The sequence below is a fragment of the Salvelinus sp. IW2-2015 genome, linkage group LG15 (assembly GCF_002910315.2).
Source record: "Salvelinus sp. IW2-2015 linkage group LG15, ASM291031v2, whole genome shotgun sequence".
Classification (NCBI taxonomy): Eukaryota; Metazoa; Chordata; class Actinopteri; order Salmoniformes; family Salmonidae; genus Salvelinus; species Salvelinus sp. IW2-2015.
In genome coordinates, this window is record NC_036855.1 from 52341616 (window position 1) to 52361592 (window position 19977).

The 19977-nt window shown below is 43.5% G+C and overlaps 2 protein-coding genes across 2 annotated transcripts; one reads left to right on the forward strand and one right to left on the reverse strand.

Moving 5' to 3' along the window:
* Window positions 1-104: 104 nt before the first annotated feature.
* Window positions 105-3057, forward strand: LOC111974566 (probable RNA polymerase II nuclear localization protein SLC7A6OS). The gene is made up of 5 exons (XM_024002367.2): window positions 105-387; window positions 1337-1642; window positions 1813-2019; window positions 2316-2421; window positions 2557-3057. Exons 1-5 carry the CDS (start codon window positions 196-198, stop codon window positions 2667-2669), a joined length of 924 nt encoding a protein of 307 aa, XP_023858135.1. The 5' UTR covers window positions 105-195; the 3' UTR covers window positions 2670-3057.
* Window positions 3058-3097: 40 nt separating this feature from the next.
* On the reverse strand, window positions 3098-19414 carry LOC111974565 (Y+L amino acid transporter 2). The gene is made up of 11 exons (XM_070447271.1): window positions 19331-19414; window positions 10687-10919; window positions 10232-10583; window positions 9543-9668; window positions 9286-9430; window positions 8736-8859; window positions 8182-8285; window positions 5983-6079; window positions 5560-5709; window positions 5203-5386; window positions 3098-5026 (listed from the first exon to the last, which is right to left on the reverse strand). Exons 2-11 carry the CDS (start codon window positions 10834-10836, stop codon window positions 4959-4961), a joined length of 1500 nt encoding a protein of 499 aa, XP_070303372.1. The 5' UTR covers window positions 10837-10919; window positions 19331-19414; the 3' UTR covers window positions 3098-4958.
* Window positions 19415-19977: the final 563 nt, after the last annotated feature.

Consider the following 19977-nt stretch of genomic DNA (forward strand, 5'->3'; position numbering starts at 1 on the left):
GTATTTTATGATTATTTATTTTAAGTATAAGGAGTATACTCCAGTCTAGTAGGTGGCGGCAATGCAACATTTATTGGATGCCAACCGCCGTAAAACCTAATCGAAGAAGATAACATAGCAGTAGAAGAATCCTGCCTCCCCTTTCACAAGTGCGACTATAGCTAGCTAGTTACGGTAGCGCCAGCTGGAGCAGCCATGGATCCAAGCACCACTATTCTCCGGGTGAAACGAAAGAGAGGAACTGACCCTGCCGATGCGTTGCTGCTTGCCTGTAAACGTATTCGGCCAGAGACCACATCCCAGACCGCTGGGGAAACTGTGCCTGAGCCCGATGATACAGCGGTTGAGAATTCAGTCTTCAAACTCGTGGCAACCGTAGCGTCACAGGTATGGGCCGCTGTCAAACCACGGTTTCTCGTGGGCGCTGTACACAATCGGCTGGTGCTGTGCAAGACACTCAAGTCTGCTGTTTTAGTTTGGCTAGCTAGCTACCTAATATATTTGATGTTAAATTAACTGTAGTTAGCTTATCAGCTGGTTAACGAACATTGTTTATTGCTAGTTAACGTTAGCTATATACATTGTATTTACTCTCCAGCTCAAGTCATCCTTACTTAGCAAACTGGCTAGTTCGCTTTGTGTTGATTAGCAAGCTAGCTAACTGGCTAACAACACAGATAGCCAGGTAACTATCGTTCGCAAACTAGCGAGCTAGCCTGCCAGCCTACGTTCTCGCTAACTTCACAGTACCATTATCTGGTGTACCTGTCTCTTGCACACCTGCCATTTCAAGATCATGGGACAATTATTAATTTGTATATTTAGCTAGCTATGAGGAGATAATCTTTCGCAACACCTGTTTGGGTAGAAAATAAGTTTTGTTGGCTTCCGAGAGGCGTAACGGTCTAAGGCACTGCAGCTCAGTGCTGGAGGCATCACTACAGAGGCTGGTTCGATTCCAGGCTGTATCACAACCGGCCGTGATTTGGAGTCCCATAGGGCGGCGCACAATTGACCCAGCGTCGTCCGGGTTTGCCCAGGGTATGCGTCATTGTAAATAAGAATTTGTTCTTAACTGACTTGCCTAGTTAAGTAAAGGTTAAATAAATAAAAAGATGAGTTGGCTGGTCATGGTCCTGAGTCAGTCATAGCTAGTTTCATAACCTATTGTTTTATTTTCAATGTAAAATAGATCGTAATGTTTTCTTAGCACTCAGAAACAGTTCTGGTAGCTAAGTTTAATTTTGTGAACCCTTCATGTAATGCACTGCCAGTCTTATTAGTCTCAACCCTCTTTGTTAGGATAACTGCTTCCCTACATTGTCACTATTCTTAGGATGCCCCAGTCCAGACACAGGTTCGTGAAGCACTGGCCCGCCCCCGCATGGCCCATGCCCTGCGCCCCTCAGGCAGCTCCCAGAGGATTGTGGGAGATCTGCGGAGCGTAAAGTGGAGCACCAGGCGGGAGGAGCGATACAGGATCCTCTCCAGCCATCGAGCAGGYATGTCTGCAGAACAGCCCCCCTCAACGCAGCCAGAGCCCACAGAGGAGGAGCCAGGCAAAAATGCCTGGAGCCTGGGTGAAGTTCAGGTGTTTGACATCATCCAGGAAGATGGGGACCAGGACAAAGTTCCTAGCAAGGTAAGTGTGAGCTGGGCTCCCCTAGCTAGAACTGGGGAAACGTTCCATGTAAATGTATCAGTGCCCATATGATGAATTCAGTTGATCTAGATTGTAGCCTACCTGCCACTGACACATAGGACTAGTATTTGGATGGCTTGAATTTGATGCTTATTGTGACTGTTTCCCAGTTGCTGACCCCTGACCCAGAGACTATCCTGTGTAACTCAATGAAGATGCTCCGTGAGAAGCTGAGTGTGTCTGGAGACGGTGTGGGTGTTGAGCATCGTGAACGGGAGGACGACTACGTGTATGACCTTTATTACCAGGAAACAGTCGCTGCAGGCTGGATCCAGGACATCCTGTCCGTCAGGCCCTACTCAGACGAGGGAGAGTTGGTAAGGATCAAAAGTGTATCTTAGAACTAGTTTGTACAAACTTTGTGCCCAAACTCAATCAATTGGGCTTCTCAAAAATATGGTTGCTGTGTTTGAACTTTAAAAAAATAAATATAGAATACAGCTAAGACAGGCTCTCCTTTCGATTTCACCCACCCCACTTTCAATTCAAGTCCCACTTTGTTGCGGTGTTTCCAGGCTCTATACACGGTAGCAATTGAGCACGGGACAAGGTTAGTATCTGAATAACATAAAATGATGCAGGAGGAATAAACCTTTTTATCTTGGTTTTCCAGGTGCCTGACTTAGTGGTGAATGAGGAAGTGTATGAGAATGAAGAGGGGAACTGGAGGAATGACTACCCCGATGAGGATGGCAGTGACAGAGAGGAGCGCTATGGAGGTAGGATAGTACATTTCTGTTTTTTGTACAAAGTTCACAAAAGCTTCACGCAATGATTATCAAAGCTCCCATAGTAAGGATAGTTGCATTACTAGTTTCTCTCTGAAACCTAATTTTGCCATTCTCATCCTGAAGGGTACTGGGAAGAGCACTCATACAGTTGGAGATCCTGGGACCAGTACCAGGGCGAGGTGATGCAGGAGTTAGAGGATGATGATGATGATGGCGACAAGGATGACTCCGACTGATCTCCAACTTTGAGCATTGGTGGTTGTTTTTCCTTTTTTTTTTTACTGTGCAAGTGTTGGTGTGAATGTGTGGTAGATGTGTCGCACATAACTATGGTGTGCTTCTTGTTAAACTTGTATGTTGGTGAGATGGTTTGGACTGCGTGTTTGCATGTTGTGCATGGTAGTATGTACGTGTAAGCGTATGGTAGTGATTGTGCATCTGAAAGTGTGGGGCATTGTGTGTGTCTGTGATACCTTGTTTGGGTCTACATTCCCTGTCACACGGGAGATTGTACTCTTGATGTGTGAGATGTTTGATGAAAGATTGACTCCGAATCCCTTCTGTAAATATGTAGATGTGTATAAAATAAAGCTTTCAAAATAAATGTAAGACTTCCCAAAGAAATTGTGCATTATTGCTGTAATGATTTAAATTACACTGCAAACTGGTTAAGAAAAGTTTTATTTATAAAACTACACCACAAATTAAACTTATCTTCCATGGGGCATTTCATGAAACTAGAATTAGAATTTAGCAGGCAAACTGATGACAGAGCCAACTTGTTCATGGGTAACAGTCTTTCATATTCGCTGAATAACTTCTTATAGTGGCTTCATTAAATATTGGCCCAGGAGATCCTTTGCATGGTTAACTTACAGGTGCAATAAAGTTAACGTTCTGTTTAATTTACTGCTGCTGCCCTAATCAAGTGATCCCAGCGGTTGGTAAAGCTGACATGGCCTCTGTCACCATGGTCTTTGGAGGGTTACATTTGCCATTGCTGAGATGACATTTAGTTGGCTATTGCACATTTTCAAAAGCAGTACAGAAGAATGTCTTTGTGGGTGGGATTGGGTTTTCAGGTTTATGGATATTAGAGGTCCAGCCCCGTTACAGAATGGATGAATAGTTTGCATACTACATTAACCTTACTGAGGTCAGTCAGCAGTTCACAGAAAAATGAGCATCGAATAACTGAACACCAGAAAGGAGGGCTGGGAAAAAACACTGAACAACCATGTAGCAGCAGACGTTGAGTCATTTGTTCCCTTTCTCCAATAAACTATCATCCATAACTTAAAAGCTCCAAGAGAACACAGACCGTAGCATCACCTTTAAGAAATACATTTTAATATTTATGAAAATCGGTCTGTTTGCATGTCCCTTCGGGATATGCAGACATACACTGAGTGTACAAAACATTAGGAACGACGTCCTAATATTGAGTTTTTGCCCTCAGAACAGCCTCGATTTGTCTGGCTTGAACTCTAAAAGGTGTCGAAAGCATTCCACAGGGATGCTGGCCCATGTTCACTCCAATGCTTCCCACAGTTGTCTCAAGCTGGATGGATGGCCTTTGGGTGTTGGACCATTCTTGATACGGGAAACTTGAGTGTGAAAAACCCAGTAGAGTTGCAGTTCTTGACACACTCAAACCGGTGCGCCGGACAGCTACTACCATACCCCATTCAAGGACATTTAAATATTTTGCCTTGCCCGTTCACCCTCTGAATGGCACACATGCACAATCCATGTCTCAATTGTCTCAAGGCTAAAAAAAAAAAAAAATCCTTATTTAACCTTTCTCATAACTGTCATCTACACTGATTGAAGTGGATTTAACAGGTGACATCAATAAGGGATCATAGATTTCACCTGGACAGTATGTCATGGAAAGAGCCGGTATTCCTAATGTTTTGTACACTGTGTATATGTATTTGACAGGGACAGCATATTAAAAAGTGCATACCTATACCCTTTGACATCAAAACAACCTCTCTAGGTCATTCCATCACGAGATAAGAGATGTACTGCCATCTTACATGGATCTCCAGCCCTTGAGAAAGGAGAGACCAACTCCATAGGCTCTGATGTGGATCTCACCCCATACACCAGGCAGGGGACAATGACATGTCAGGAGAAGTGAAACTATGAGTAGGATAATGACATAAGGAGAGGGGATGTCCCAGAGTACTGGCCAGATGACCATGGCTTTCTTTAGGATCTGTCCTTGCCCAATGCTTAACTTCACATGAAACATCAGGCACCAGGCAGTGAAAAGTAAGTGGAGTCCCACACTGTCACCTCCCTATACCTGTCTGTGCGTGTAAAACGTGTGTATAGTGTCCCAACTTGTAAACTACAGACTAACATAGTAGTGAGACATTCAGGTAAAAATATTAAATATTCCCTTGTCTTTGCAAAAGAGGTGAATTTCCATGAGTTGGTCCCATGTGTCTGTTTGTGAATTGCAAAGAGTGGTAGGTAACATGGTGAGAACTTTATGTCATGGTTGGGAGTGAGGTTTACTCACTGATGTCCATCTCGGTGAGCACACAGAAACAGGTGAGCTGGGTAAAGCGTGTGAACGAACCTAGCACAAGTGAAAGAAAGAGGTTAGAGCAATCATTAAATTACTAAAAATGAAAATACTGTTTCCACATCTTTCAATGGAAATGTTTTCAACTATTATACAAGACAGGAATATAAAATCAGTCCTCATTTGGAAACAGGGTGAGGAAATGGTCTTATTGAGAGAGGGTAACTCACGTAGTAACTTGGTAATGTAGGGTGGCCGTTTGGACTCGGGCAGGTGGATGCCCAGGAAGTAGACCGGCACTCCGGAGAGGGCAATGGCGATGCCAATGAGAGAGTTGATGGTGTCACTGTACAGTGGCACTGCCACGAGGAACACAGTGCAACAACAGAAGATGATGGGGTACAACAGGGTCAACTGCACACAGGAACACATAGGGGGAGACAAGCACAGACATGGCAGGAAGGAGAAAATAACATTAATTGTTGCCTTACATGTAACTAATTATCTTCCAAGAGATTCAATCTTCAGTCTATTAATTGATAAAGTATGAACATATTAGTTCACAGGTGAGACAGTCAAGTTCTCACCTTGAGTGGTCTGGGTCTGTCTGGTTCCTTCCAGCGCAGGTAGATCTGCCCGGCGATAGACAGACCCATAAAGAACCAGTAGCTGAAGCTGTAGTAGTTGATCAGCTGGAAAACATCCTCTACAGTCAGGTAAACCAAGGCCATGGCACACTGTGGACACACAACAACAACAACAAAAAATACACCGGTCAACAGAGGCAGGACGTATGACTCACCAGCAGGGAGAGACATGGCTCATCAGCATCATCCACACCAGATAGAAAGCTGCACTGGGCATGTCCATCCACCAGGTGTCAGCACTGACAGCAGCTTTGAGTTGATGTGGACAGTGGAGATGTTTCTACTTTGTTTGTTTGGCATAAAAGTTGATGAAATTGTTCTAAAGTGTGCGATGTAAGTGATGTAAGGAAAGGGGGTGCTTACGTTGAAGAGCAGAGCAGGGACAGGAGTATACCTCTCCGCATGAATCATTGATAAGGCGTCCGGGAGGTGACCTTCACGAGCTCCCACGAAGAACAGCCTGCCAACGGCAGAGGTATCACTTAGTGCTGAGCGATTAGTGCTTTTTTTGGTCGGTTCAGTTTCAGGTAGATTATTAAAAAATATATCTATTTTTACATTAAATGCACTATGCATTATGTGGTTTGAACAACACAGAATAAAAACAATGAATACAAGTCCCATGATGATAGTGACTGCCCAGTACTGCTTATCACTTATCAGTTAGTCACATTATTTTACTTCTAAGTAAATAAGGGTTTACTTTTATGATGGCTAAATACCAACTATCAATCACTTAGATTATGTATTTTCAGGTAGAGATACCTCGACGCAACTGCTCTCTATCCCTTTCAATCGCGCCTCTTCTGTCTCTTCTCTCCCTCTCCGTGTCTGCCCCACACAAACCGGACAAGTAGCCGCGCAATGGATTATGGTCATTGTAGTTAATTATCARGTTTTATGCGCCAAACTATGTAGAACATTGGCCTACTGGTAACTACAACTCACTGCTACATCGCACAGTCCAGGCATGAACTGAAATTATGACTAGTGAAACTGCAGCCAATGTGTGCATTGAGCTCACAGGGGGAAGAAAAAAAAAACGAACAAAATGGAAGTCAAATAATTGAACAGATGTCGGTCAATTAGTTGTTTGAAAAATAACTGACATTTCGGTTAATCACTCAGCACTAGCAGCCACGAGTATCTGGACKACATAATGGTAAATCTGTGGCACACAGCATACACTATATATACACAAAAGTATGTGGACACCCCTTCAAATTTGTGGAATCGGCTATTTCAGCCCCACCCATTGCTCACAGGTGTATAAAATCAAGCACACAGCCATGCAATCTCCATAGACAAACATTGGCAGTAGAATGGCCTTACTGAAGAGCTCAGTGACTTTCAACGTGGCACCGTCATAAGATGCCATCTTTCCAACAAGTCAGTTAGTCAATTTCTACCCTGCTAGAGCTGCCCCAGTCAACTGGAAGTGGTGTTATTGTGATGTGAAAATGTATAGGAGCAACAACGGCTCAGCCGCGAAGCGGAAAGCCACACAAGCTCACAGAATGGGACCGCCGAGTGCTGAAGCGCGTAGTGTGTAAAAATTGTCTGTCCTCGGTTGCAACACTTACTACTGAGTTCCAAACTGCTTCTGGAAGCAACATCAGCAAAATAACTGTTAGTCGGGAGCTTCAAGAAATGGGTTTCCATGGCCAAGCAGCCTCACACAAGCCTAAGATCACCATGCTCAATGCCAAGCGTCGGCTGGAGTGGTGTAAAGCTCGGCGCCATTGGACTGGAGCAGTGGAAACGCGTTCTCTGGGGTGATGAATCACGCTTCACCAACTGGCAGTCCAACAGACAAATCTGGGTTTTGCAGATGCCAGGAGAACACTATCTGCCCGAATGCGTAGTGCCAACTTTAAKATTTGGTGGAGGAGGAATAATGGTCTGGGGCTGTTTTTCATGGTTCGGGCTAGGCCCCTTAGTTCCAGTGAAGGGAAATCTTAATGCTCCAGCATACAATTACATTCTAGATGATTATGTGCTTCCAACATTGTGGCAACAGTTTCAAGAAGGCCCTTTCCTGTTTCAACATGACAATGCCCCTGTGCACAAAGCGAGGTCCATACAGAAATGGTTTCTCGAGATCAGTGTGGAAGAACCTGCACAGAGCCCTGACCTCAACGAACACCTTTGAGATAAATTGAAACGCTGACTACGGGCCAGGCCTAACATCAGTGCCCAACCTCACTAACGTTCTTGAGGCTGAATGGCTGCAAGTCCCCGCAGCAATGTTCCAACATCTAGTGGAAAGCCTTCCCAGAAGAGTGGAGGCTGTTATAGCAGCAAATGGGGGACCGACTCCATATTAATGRCCATGATTTTGGAACGAGACARTCGACGAGCAGGTGTCRACATACTTTTAGTGTACCTCCATAGCCATTACCAGAAAACAACTCCAGCTGGTGTTTATTATAGAAGGTCACTGTAAAAACCATCGGAGCACAACATAACCAGATGGAACATGAAATCGAGGCCTTAGACTATACAGCAAGACCATAAAGCTTAGGGCATTGTATGGGAGCGCGAGCGTGTCACAGGATTTACCTGGATGCAGCGATAATAGATGAGTTTAGCCCTCCGTAACAGGACAGAGCCACAGCGATGGGGATGGTCCAGCTCATCACTCCCAGAGTGTGGTCCGCAAACGTCTACAGAGGAGAAGATAAAACATATTTTACACGGAATATCAAAAAACGCACACTTTTCCAGGGGGGGGGCACTTTCGCACATTGCTAAAGAAAGATCCATATTTAAACGAGAGTTTGTCGGACTCCAATTAAACATCCTGACTGTCAACGGGCCAGACAGCCCAGCCCTGACACAGTRGCCTGAGGGTGAGCAGGTGTTTATAGAAACAAAGACAAACAGGCCTAAGAACAGAACTGAATATCAACTCAATGTYTACATAAAAAATAAAAAAAACAAGCAAGGGCATTAATCGCATGGTAATTACTTCAACGTGTGGCACGTGGGTCGGCACATTCCCGGAACTCAGAGCAGTAAGTCATCTGCCCTTCAACAGAGACCCATTGGCCCAATAAACTAAATAAAACCTATTCCGTGATATAAAAGTGAGCGCTCTTAAATTCTGAACTCACCACAGCCACGGCGTCACTGGCGAGGATGGCACTCATGTCCAGCACGGCGTAGTAAGCCACGTTAGTCATGATATATATGATCGTGACGATGGGCATGGAGATGGCAATGGACAGGGGCAGGTTCCTATGGGAACAGGGTAAAGAGGTCAAACATGATCATTCACACAGTATACATCTCTCTTTGCTTGGCATATACTCTTACCGGAGTTAACTTAAACACACAGTGCAACATGGTGGTAAGGTTACATGGCACTGGCGTTAATGTGTGAATGTACATACAGTAGGTTCTACTTTGGAATAACACCCAGCATTCACCATGGAACTCCATTAACTACCACTGCTTTCACACATCCTTGTTACCAAAGCTTCCTCCAATTAGTAATGGAACCCAGTTACCGTTCTAGCACGGGAGCGGAGCAGTTTGTGCTTCAGCTGACCCCTCGGTTGGATTCGTTGTCGGTCAGGCTAGTTAATGACTGACTATAGAGGCGGAAATCAAGCAGGTCCATAGCGGTATGTTTGGTACGTGTTGTCAGGGCGTCATGAGTACCTCTCTGGGTCCTTGATCTCCTCAGTAACAAAGTTGAGTGTGTCCCAGCCCGAGTAGGAGAACAGGGCAGAGTACAGGGCCAAGGCAATGTCTCCTGGGTCTGTGGAAGAGCCCTGGAATGACGCCTCAAAGTTCCCGGTGTATCCTGAGAGGAGGCAGACAATAATTACTATACAACCTCTCATGCAATGGGATAAAAATCAGATATGAAAATGAATCAACAGTAGTGTGTTGGCAGCAGCGTTAGTGTCACTGACCTTGGCATAGTTTCACTACGCCTGTGATGATGATGACGATGAGGGCGAGAACTTTGGCGTAAGTGAAGACATCCTGCACCCTGGTGCCCCACTTCACGTAGGCCGAGTTGATGAACGTCAGCAAACCTGGGGCCAACCAAAGACAGGAGTGTTCACACGACATCAGAAGACTAGTACTTAGCAGAGGACTGTTATAGATCAAAGACCAAATATTTTTACTGTGCTGTGAGTCTTTCAAATCACAGAGTACTCATTCAATTAGTTACATGTTACAATTCACAGGTCACATGAAGAGAGGACTCGAAGCTTCTTAACTCAAGAGTAGTTCTGCCCTGCCCTGTTCTGTTGGGCTGCTGTCTGTACAGACGCACAGCGCAGTGAGTGCACACACATGCATGAAAACAGATCTGGAATCAGTTAATGTACCCTGTAACGTAGGAACAGTATGTACTAGTTCTGTTTGCTGAAGTCGCGTAGGATTACTGAAATGGGTATGAGGTAGGAAGGTACTGGAAAACCTGAAGAGCAAGTCCTACTAAGAGCAATTTGAGAGCATTCTAGTGACTCAACTGGAATTAATCTCTTATTTGCATTTTCAGAGAGTGTCCTTTGATCCTTTGTTTGCCATTCGTGAGAGAAGGATAAAGTGAAGCAGAGAGTGCCTAAGCGCGTCACAAGGTTTTACTCACATATGCAGGCGGCTGCGATGAGGCGCGAAGCTGAGTAGGGTGGCTCACACGTGGGGAAGAGCGGCTGCACCAGGTAGTTAGCGAACGTTATGGCGATGACCGCCTGACCGGTGGGCTCAATGATGAGCAGTGATGTCCACAGGCGAATAAAGGCAATGAATGGACCAAAGGACTCCAGGATATAGGCATAGCTGGCCCCGGACTTGGTGATGGTGGTGCCCAGCTCTGCGTAACACAGAGCGCCGACCACTGAGAATATTCCACCGACGGCCCAGATGACCAGCGACAGGCCGTAGGAGGCGCTGTAGATGAGCACGCCCTTGGGAGACACGAAGATGCCCGAGCCAATCATGTTGCCCACGATGAGGNACGGCCCAGATGACCAGCGACAGGCCGTAGGAGGCGCTGTAGATGAGCACGCCCTTGGGAGACACGAAGATGCCCGAGCCAATCATGTTGCCCACGATGAGGCTGACTCCGTTGAGCAGGGAGATCTCCTTCTTCATCTGCATGCTCTCTTTAGCCTGCTCMGGGGCCACGGCTTCGGTGTTGTCGGGGTGCGAGGAGCTCTCGTTCAGCTTCCTGGACTCGTCCCGGTTCTCCATGCTGGGACTTGTCTGGGGGCCTGGCTGGCTGGCTGGCTGGTTACTTCTGGGAAGAGGGTCCCCTCTGATTGGGTGCCACCTGCCTTAAGAGACAAGAAAGGGAAAGATGGAGAATTAGAGATTCGAAAGAGAGAGAGAGAGAGAGAGAAGGAAAACTGGCGTAGCTAATGCTTCTGAAGCAGGCAGAGATTGTGGAGTGGTCTAATCCAAATGTATTCCATCTACTCTCTAGACCCACTCCCTGGTGTTGCGAACACACCCGCAGCTCTGTGGGCCAATGCGTCCATCATCTCACACCTATGTCTAAATTGTATTACTTTTTAAAAATGTTATTATAAATTATTTTGACAATAACCCAATTGCATCGTCTATGGCAATGTTTGACAGCCATCGTCGATGTTGACGACATAGCGATGTCACAACACAACAGGTTTAGTCAATTTGAATTTGTGCATTTTATATAAAAGTCAACAACAATCAGATACATTATTTAGCCTATAACAATCTTTATAACACTTGAATGAACATTGATTTAGGCAAAAAATAAATAAAAATAGGCCTATTTTGCCTATCAAACTGTAAAAATCCGTTCATATAGGCCTACAAATGAGAGAATAAATAAAGTAGCCTAAACAAAATAAGTACAAAAATAACCTAAATTAGTGCAAAAAAAACTGTGCAAATAAATCATTCAAGGTTTGACAGAATATTCCAACCTATCCTATAGGCTATGTCTTTCGATTAAGATGAATCTGGATTTGAATATAGGCTACATTTAAAATTAAATGTTAAAAAAGTGCAATGAGGAKCCAATAGGTTGAGTTGTTTTTTACCATGTAAAAGGTTTCTGGCAAGCAACACCAGCATGTTCACCCAGTGGCGAACTCAGCAGGATGATGGACTTGSAAATACTTAGCCCAGAGTATTTTTTTATACAGGAGTAATAAAGGTCTAGTTCACTAATTTTGTGGGGGGACCCTCACACCCCTACTTCCCACGGCTATGCTGATATGAGTATTTTTATGGACAAGAGTACATGGCCCAACCAATTTGAAAATAATTCAGCCTAGACTAGATAAAAYAAAGAACTAGGTTTAACACTGTTTAGGCCTAGCAATGTGTCCTTTATATATTTTGTTCTTCCCGCCGGCCAATTGACGCCTCCGTGTGCACCCCCTAGAGAYAAAAAAAAAAAGATARGATTGAATCTCCACAATATTTGGACAGGAGGATGGGACGATGTGTCACTCCAGACATCTGCCAACCCTAAAGTGATGTGTTTGTGTTGTCCAATCTACATGGGTAGTAGGTGAGTCAGAAAGATAATGTCAGGGCTCTCCAAAGGATCTTAAAAAAAAAGAAAAGTCCCTTTTTCAGGACACTGTCTTTCAAAGATGATTCATAAAAATCCAAATAACRTCACAGATCTTCATTGTAAAGAGTTTAAACACCGTTTCCCATGCTTGTTCAATGAACCATATACAATTAATGAACATGCACCTGTGGAACAGTCGTTAATACACTAACAGCTTACAGACGGTAGGCAATTAAGGTCAGTTATGAAAACTTAGGACACTAAAGAGGCCTTTCTACTGACTCTGAAAAACACCAAAAGAAAGATGCCCAGGGTCCCTGCTCATCTGCGTGAATGTGCCTTAGGCATGCTGCAAGGAGGCATGAGGACTGCAGCTGTGGCCAGCGCAATAAATTGCAATGTCCGTACTGTGAGTTCACCTAAGACAGCGCTACAGGGAGGCAGGAAGGACAGCTGATAGGCAGCAGCGTAGACGTCACAATTTCAGATCCATGGTGAGCGATCGGTAGTCTATACTGTGAGTGGCTGACGCAAACTCCGACCAGAGAAACTGCGCTATGCCAGTGGGCCCACTGTCATGGGTTGCATTCCAAACACTTAAAAAGACACACCCTATTCCCTTAGCCTTCAAATTGAATCATGGGGCGTTTCAGGCCCTCGAAGTGAACATAATTGTACACTTGTAAACTCCGTTAAAAACGAGGGCTGAGGGGCTTACATTACAAACCGACGACAAATATGGCCGCGGGAATTCCCCCAAGGGCATAGAACAGTGGGTTTAGGGCCGAGGGCGGTCTACTTTGAGTTGTTTGAAATGCAGTCATGGTATGTATGATAACATCACATCCTGGCTCTAATGCCCTCTACAGTGCAGTCAGTGCTGGGGCAGGGCTGTACATTACATGTGATGAATGTGTGAAATGGTAAAAATAAATGTGCTTAACTGATTGCGTCAATGAGGACAAATACCTCTGATATAACTGCACTCTGTCAATAACTAGGCATGACTTATTCTGCAATTATACCATCTGCTTGTCAAGAGATTGTTCATTAAGCATAATTACTTTTTACCATATCATTTTGATGAAGACATGTGAGAGGTAAACAGACTTATTCGAGTGAAATTAAATACATGAATTGCTCAGAAAGGTGCAGTGAGACGTAAGTGAATGGGTGGGAGCCTCATGCAGCCCCATGTGCTGAAATTGAGCGCCTTTGTTTAACTAAGAACATGTTCTAAGAAATTCCTTTCTATGAAACCTTCAAATACAGAGCCATGTAAAGTTCGCTCCTCCAGGAATAGAGTTGCCATATTTGCATGGGACGGTCTGCAATGTTCCCTCTAAACTGCGCGGGTACGCAGCTCCCCTCAGACCCTCCACGAAAAAGAAATATCAGCAGAAGAAGTTGAACAGAACTTTCACAACATTCAAGTTTGCGCTCAGCAGACCTGAAATTTCTGTGCTGAAAAAAATTGAGGGAACATTGACTGTCATTCCATTAAGATATGCACTATACATGCGGACTGTGAGAGAAAAAGACATGTCAATATCCACGTGGTTATTTGAACCTGGAACAAAACAGGGGTTGTGTTRCTGAACTGCCCTGTCTAGAAGGAGCTCTGCTTTTGTTTCTCCTCATGAAATAATGTACAGATTCTCACTCCGATAAGGTGTGTATAGTATCAATGACATATCAAACCCTAGTGCTATATAATGGAAGGGTTGAGCAATATATCGGATTTTGAGTTAAACCAGTATGGATTTTTACAATTCAGTCTATAAAGTTATTTTGATACAGTGCTAAATAAATGAAAAGTTGGACAATTTCACTTTCATTTTTGTCCTATTTTGGTTGATTTGGTTGAGTATAAAACAAATCAGAATGGAGAAAGCCCATTTAAACCACTTTGAATAAATGTGACATCCTAGGGTCATGCAGTACTCTTTAAACATATTTAGAAATTGTATTATTCACAAAAATTAAGTAAAATATTGTGATATGATACACTACATGACCAAAAGTATGTGGACACCTGCCCGTGTCAAACATCTCATTCCAAAATCATAGGCATTAATATGGAGTTGGGCCCCCGTTTGCTGCTATAACAGCCTCCACTCTTCTGGAAATGCTTTCTACTAGATGTTGGAACATTCCTGTGGGGACTTGCACCCATTCAGCCACAAGAGCATTAGTGAGGTTGGGCACTGATGTTGGCCCATAAGGCCTGGCTCGCAGACGGCATTCCATTTCATCCCAAAGATGTTCAATGGGGTTGGGCTCTGTGCAGGCCAGTCAAGTTCTTCCAAACCATACAAACCATTTCTGTATGGACCTCGCTTTGTGCACAGGGTCATTGTCATGTTGAAACAGGAAAGGGCCTTCTTGAAACTGTTGCCACAAAGTTGGAAGCACAGAATCGTCTAGAATGTCATTGTATGCTGTAGCGTTAAGATTTCCCTTCACTGCAACTAAGGGGCCTAGCCAGAAGCATGAAAAACAGCCCCAGACCATTATTCATCCTCCAAAGACTAATGTTGGCACTATGCATTCGGGCAGGTAGTGTTCTCCTGGCATCCGCCAAACCCAAATTCATCCGTCGGACTGCCAGATGGTGAAGCGTGATTCATCACTCCAGAGAACGCGTTGCCACTGCTCCAGAGTCCAATGGCGGCAAGCTTTACATCACTCCAGCCGACGCTTGGCATTGCGCATGGTGATCTTAGGCTTGTGTGAGGCTGCTTGGCCATGGAAACCCATTTCATGAAGCTCTCGACGAACAGTTATTGTGCTGATGTTGGAAGTCGGTAGTGAATGTTGCAACCGAGGACAGACAATTTTTTARGTGCTACGCACTCGGTGGTACAGTTCTGTGAGCTTGTGTGGCTACCACTACATGGCTGAGCAGTTGTTGCTCCTAGATGCTTCCACTTCACAATAACAGCACTTACAGTTAATGGGGGCAGCTCTAGCAGGGCAGAAATTTGACGAACTGATTTGTTGGTAAGGTGGCATCCTATGACAGTGCCACGTTGAAAGTCACTGAGCTCTTCAGTAAGACCATTCTACTGTCAATGTTTGTCTATGGAGATTGCATGGCTGTGTGCTRGGTTTTATACAGCTGTCAGCAACAAGTGTGGCTGAAATAGCAGAATCCACTAACTTGAAGGGGTGTCCACATATACACAAAAGTAATGTATTTTGGCCATATCGCCCAGCACTATAGGATGGTGTATCACCCTGGAAAGACCATGCCACGGCAGTACAGCCCAGCTAGCCCAGAAACGACGGTGGTCGGCCTGATCACCAACGAGACAGCCTAAATGGAGTAAGTCAGAGACCTGGCCGTGTGGTGCCAGAACAACCTCCCTCAAAGTCAGACAAAGGAGACAAAGGAGTTGATCGTGGACTACAGAAAACGGAGGGCCAAGCACGCCCCTAATCACATCAATGGGGCTGTAGTGTAGACGGTCGAGAGCTTCAAGTTCCCTGGTGTCCACATCATTAAGGATCTATCATGGTCCAAACACACCAACACAGTCATGAAGTGGGCACAACATCTCTTCCCCCACAGGAGGCTGAAAAGATTTTGCATGGGCCCTTAGATCCTCAGAAAGTTCTACAGCTGCACCATTGAGAGCATCTTGACTGGCTGCATCACCGCTTGGTATGGCAACTGCTCGGCATCCGACCGCAAGGTGCTACAGAGGGTAGTGTGTACGCCCCAGTACATAACTGGGGCCAGGCTCCCTGCCATCCAGAACTTCTATACCAGGCGGTGTCAGAGGAAGGCCCTAAAAATGGTTGAAGACTCCAGCCACCCAAGTCACAGTCTGTTCTCTCTGCTACCGCACAGGAAGCGGTAAAAGAGTGCCAAGTCTGGGACTAAAAGTCTCCTGAACAGCTTCTACCCCAAAGCCATAAGACTGCTGAATAGTTAATTGAATGGCTATCCTGACTCTCTGCTTTTCATCCCGTACCCACAGGTCCATAGTACTTCAATCAATCACCCCAACTACCCCAGTACACTGACTCGGTACTCCTTGTATATAGCCTCGCTATTGTTATTTTATTGTGTTACTATTTTCTTTTTTATCTATTTGTTAATTTTCATACTTTTTAACTGCATGTTTGGGAAAGGGATAGTAAGTAAGCATTTCACAGTAAAGTCTACACTCGTTGTATTTGGCGCATGTGACAAATACAATTTGATTTGATTTGACAGTGGCCATGACACTGAATAAGACATTAAGTCCTGTGTTGCTGAGCGGGTATGTCCGGTCTGTGAGTCATGTTCTTATGGCACAGGGCCAGCAGATCCTCAGTGCTTTGCACTTTGAATGGCTTCTGTACTGTTACTGCTACAGGATCTGATGGCTATTGTTTTGCTCTTGTTTTTGCAAAAAGAAGTGAGTTAGTGTTGCGAGTCAATGCCTGGATATCAGAGGTCTCATTTACTCCCCTTGATATAGGGCTTAGCGATATAGCCAAAATATCAAAGCACAATGTTTTTCTTATCTTTGACGGTATGGCGGCATTTGGTGTTTCTGAATATTAAAAGCGCAAAATGTTTCATGAGTAGTGCATGACAACCAATCAATTCTAAGTGGTTTAAATGGGCTTTATCCATTCTGATTGTCCTAGTTTGGTTGAGTATAAAACAAAGTTGACAGTGGACTAGTCCAATTTGTCCAACTTTTAATTTATTTAGCACTGTATCAAAAATACCTTTATAGACGGTATTGCAAAAAAAACATTTTTATTGTACTGGTATGTGGATCCATACCAGTGTACCTTAAAATACTAATATATATATATTGCCCAGCCTTACCACCATACTCACAAGGTCTATACACAAAGGAAAGTAATGACTATGGATGTACTATATTATCAGCTTTTCTTTTCAGTAAAAGCATAATTCTGGGCTGAGGCTGATCTTAATCTCTCATAGACAGACTACGTAAACAMAAATTAAGCATCTAACCAATGTTCCCTCAATTATTTTCCGGCACTGAGCAAATTTCAGGTCTGCTGAGCGCAAACTTGAACGTTGTGAAAATTCTGTGCAACTTCCAGCACGCATTTACTGTGAACACTGAGGCTGTACCCACTTTAAGTTACAGTTTTAACAGTGGCCAAGAAGGTTGTTGTGGCTATTTGATCATAATGTAGGCCTTCCAGTGGTCTGCCATCAAAACAAAATGGAGAAAAATGCATCCCATAACACTTTAACATGAAAATAGCGGTTCTGTCATTCAGTCTACAGTAGCCGCAAATGTGTGGTGTTCAATGTAGGCCTACATTCCATTAGACATTTAATAAAAATATGCAAGGCTTATCATTAACCTGTTTATCCACTTGTCCTTCAGACAAGGAGATGACTGAAAATGTGTTGTTTGATACAAGAAACCACTTTACGAAATAAAATMCATTATTATCCCATCTCATTATTATAGAGAAACAGACATTATGCTACCCTCTGCCTATTGGCTACTTAGCTTATTCAAGACAGTCTCAAAAATACAACACTGCCCTTTTAAGACATAAAAAAAGCTCTTTACCTGACTCGCTTTTCAAAGATGGCTAGAAAAGCACACATTTTGTGCTCTTATAGGAAGCAACCACTCCCCCATTATTGACAAAAAAGTTGCTATAACTGGGATAATACCTCACTAACTAGCAAAGAATATGAACAAATGTGAACAGGTGGCTACATGCAGCTCTCGCTTTGTTATCAAAAACAAGTACATCTACTGGCAACCGCTCATGCTATAAACACAGTCCAGTTCAAAGTGAATGGCACAGATCCATATATCAAATCAAATTGTATTGGTCACATACACATGGTTAGCAGATGTTATTTTGAACTGTGGCACACCTTTATTGGATGTAAAATTATGCAGCACACCTAAAATGTCCCTGATTTATTTAGTGGTAATGACCTCCATCTCATCTGATCTATAATGCAATCTATTTTCTGTGACAATTTTTTTGTTGTTTGATTACATAGGGTTTATTTGAAATATTTMCATAGTTTTGATAGTTCCTTACTCGTGATGGTTAATTTGTGTATACCCCTTTAAGAGTGTCCTGCCAAAAAGAAGAAAATGTAGCTCAGGTAAAATCGGTTTGGGCTACAAATGACAAGGCCATGCTCAGTTTGTTTATATGGCAGGCGCTGTGGAATAGCTACAGTTATCCCAGAGCCCTATATTAAGAAATAAATTACTCTGGCTAAACCTAAATCAGATTTGCCTGTGCTAATAGTTCACAGACAAAGTAAAATTATACAAATTAAACAACAGCCTGAGCGCACTGGATACAGATGTAACCATGTTCCTTTGAATGTATTATCTGACCAGCACTAGGGCGCTTAAGTCAAAATTACCTGTGCATTCCGCAAAAGTTTGCGGCACACCTGAGAGTTCCTCAAGTCACAAGTTAACCCACTGTTCCTAGGCCGTCATTGAAAATAAGAATGTGTTCTTAACTGACTTGCCTAGTTAAATAAAGGTTAAATWAAATTAAATAAACATCGGTGAACTGCGGCACACCGGTTGAAAACTACTGCTCTAACGTACTGTTACTCTACTAAAATTAAACTCAACTGTACGGTACTCTCTCTGCTGTAGTGCACTTTACTGAATTCAATTCATTAAACTGGACTGTGCTGTCCAAACTTGTGAAACAGTCTTTTCAACGTCCGGAAAATAATTATTTTAGGTGTCTTTTCAACGTAATTTAGCTTACTGGGTACATTGTTACAGTGGGGATGGTTGTCACGATTGTGACACGCACCCCCATGCCAATTAGATGTTCGTTACCATATGGCTTGACCTATCACATTTTTATCTTGAAAGTATTACACAGCCAGCCCTGGATTTTGAGTAAACACCGTGAKAACCAACCCCTGGTCTCCCCTACAGGGAAATCGTGGATTTTAATTTGTAGCCTTAATGAGATTTTTTTAGAAACAGACCAAAATCAATATCGACATGTTTACTGTAATGTTCAGTAAAACCCTTTGCAAACGCAAGGGACCAGTTATCTTTTCCATCTTCTTGCCAGGAAATAACAACTCCCTTTGTCCTACATGGCAGGTAGGCTGTGAATCAGGCATTTACGCGGACTAGTGAAATTAGTAGTAACAGCTATATTCGTATCGGCTATTTGTCTTACCTTTTCCTTGTTTTCTGGTTATCGCTCTTGACGACCTGCCAAGATGTGTGTGGTTGCGGCATCCTCACTGAACACCCAGCAGACTAAATTATCATAGTCACGTGACGGCGGCAATAAATGATCACGTGAATGGATACAGTCCCTGTCAAATACAGTATACTGGAACACTTGTCTGATTCACTATTTTCTTCAAAAATAAGTTTTAATATATACACATACACTTTTGGTGTTCACAGTGTATGTGTTTAATTTACAACTGCACTGGACCAAGCAACAAAAATGAAAAAAAAAGACCTAGAATGAATTATTCAGAATTCAAATGAAACTCATTTGGTTGGAGGCAAATGAACTGATTCTCATTTACTGTGTCTTCAGGGTGAAAAATTCAACCAGTTTTGAAGCGAGAACACACCCACTGGGCACAGATGACAGTCGTATATTCTACATTGGTTCAACGTCATTTCATTGAAATTGTGTGGAAACATCATTGATACAACAAGTGTGTGTGTGCCCAGTGGGCAATATATTTGAGTGCAACAGTAATAGGCAACAATTCTACAAGTAAGACCTACTTTACACCACTGGATGGAAATTACAGCCTCTATTAAACATCTTCCTTTGTTTCTGAGTGCATGAACTCAAAAACC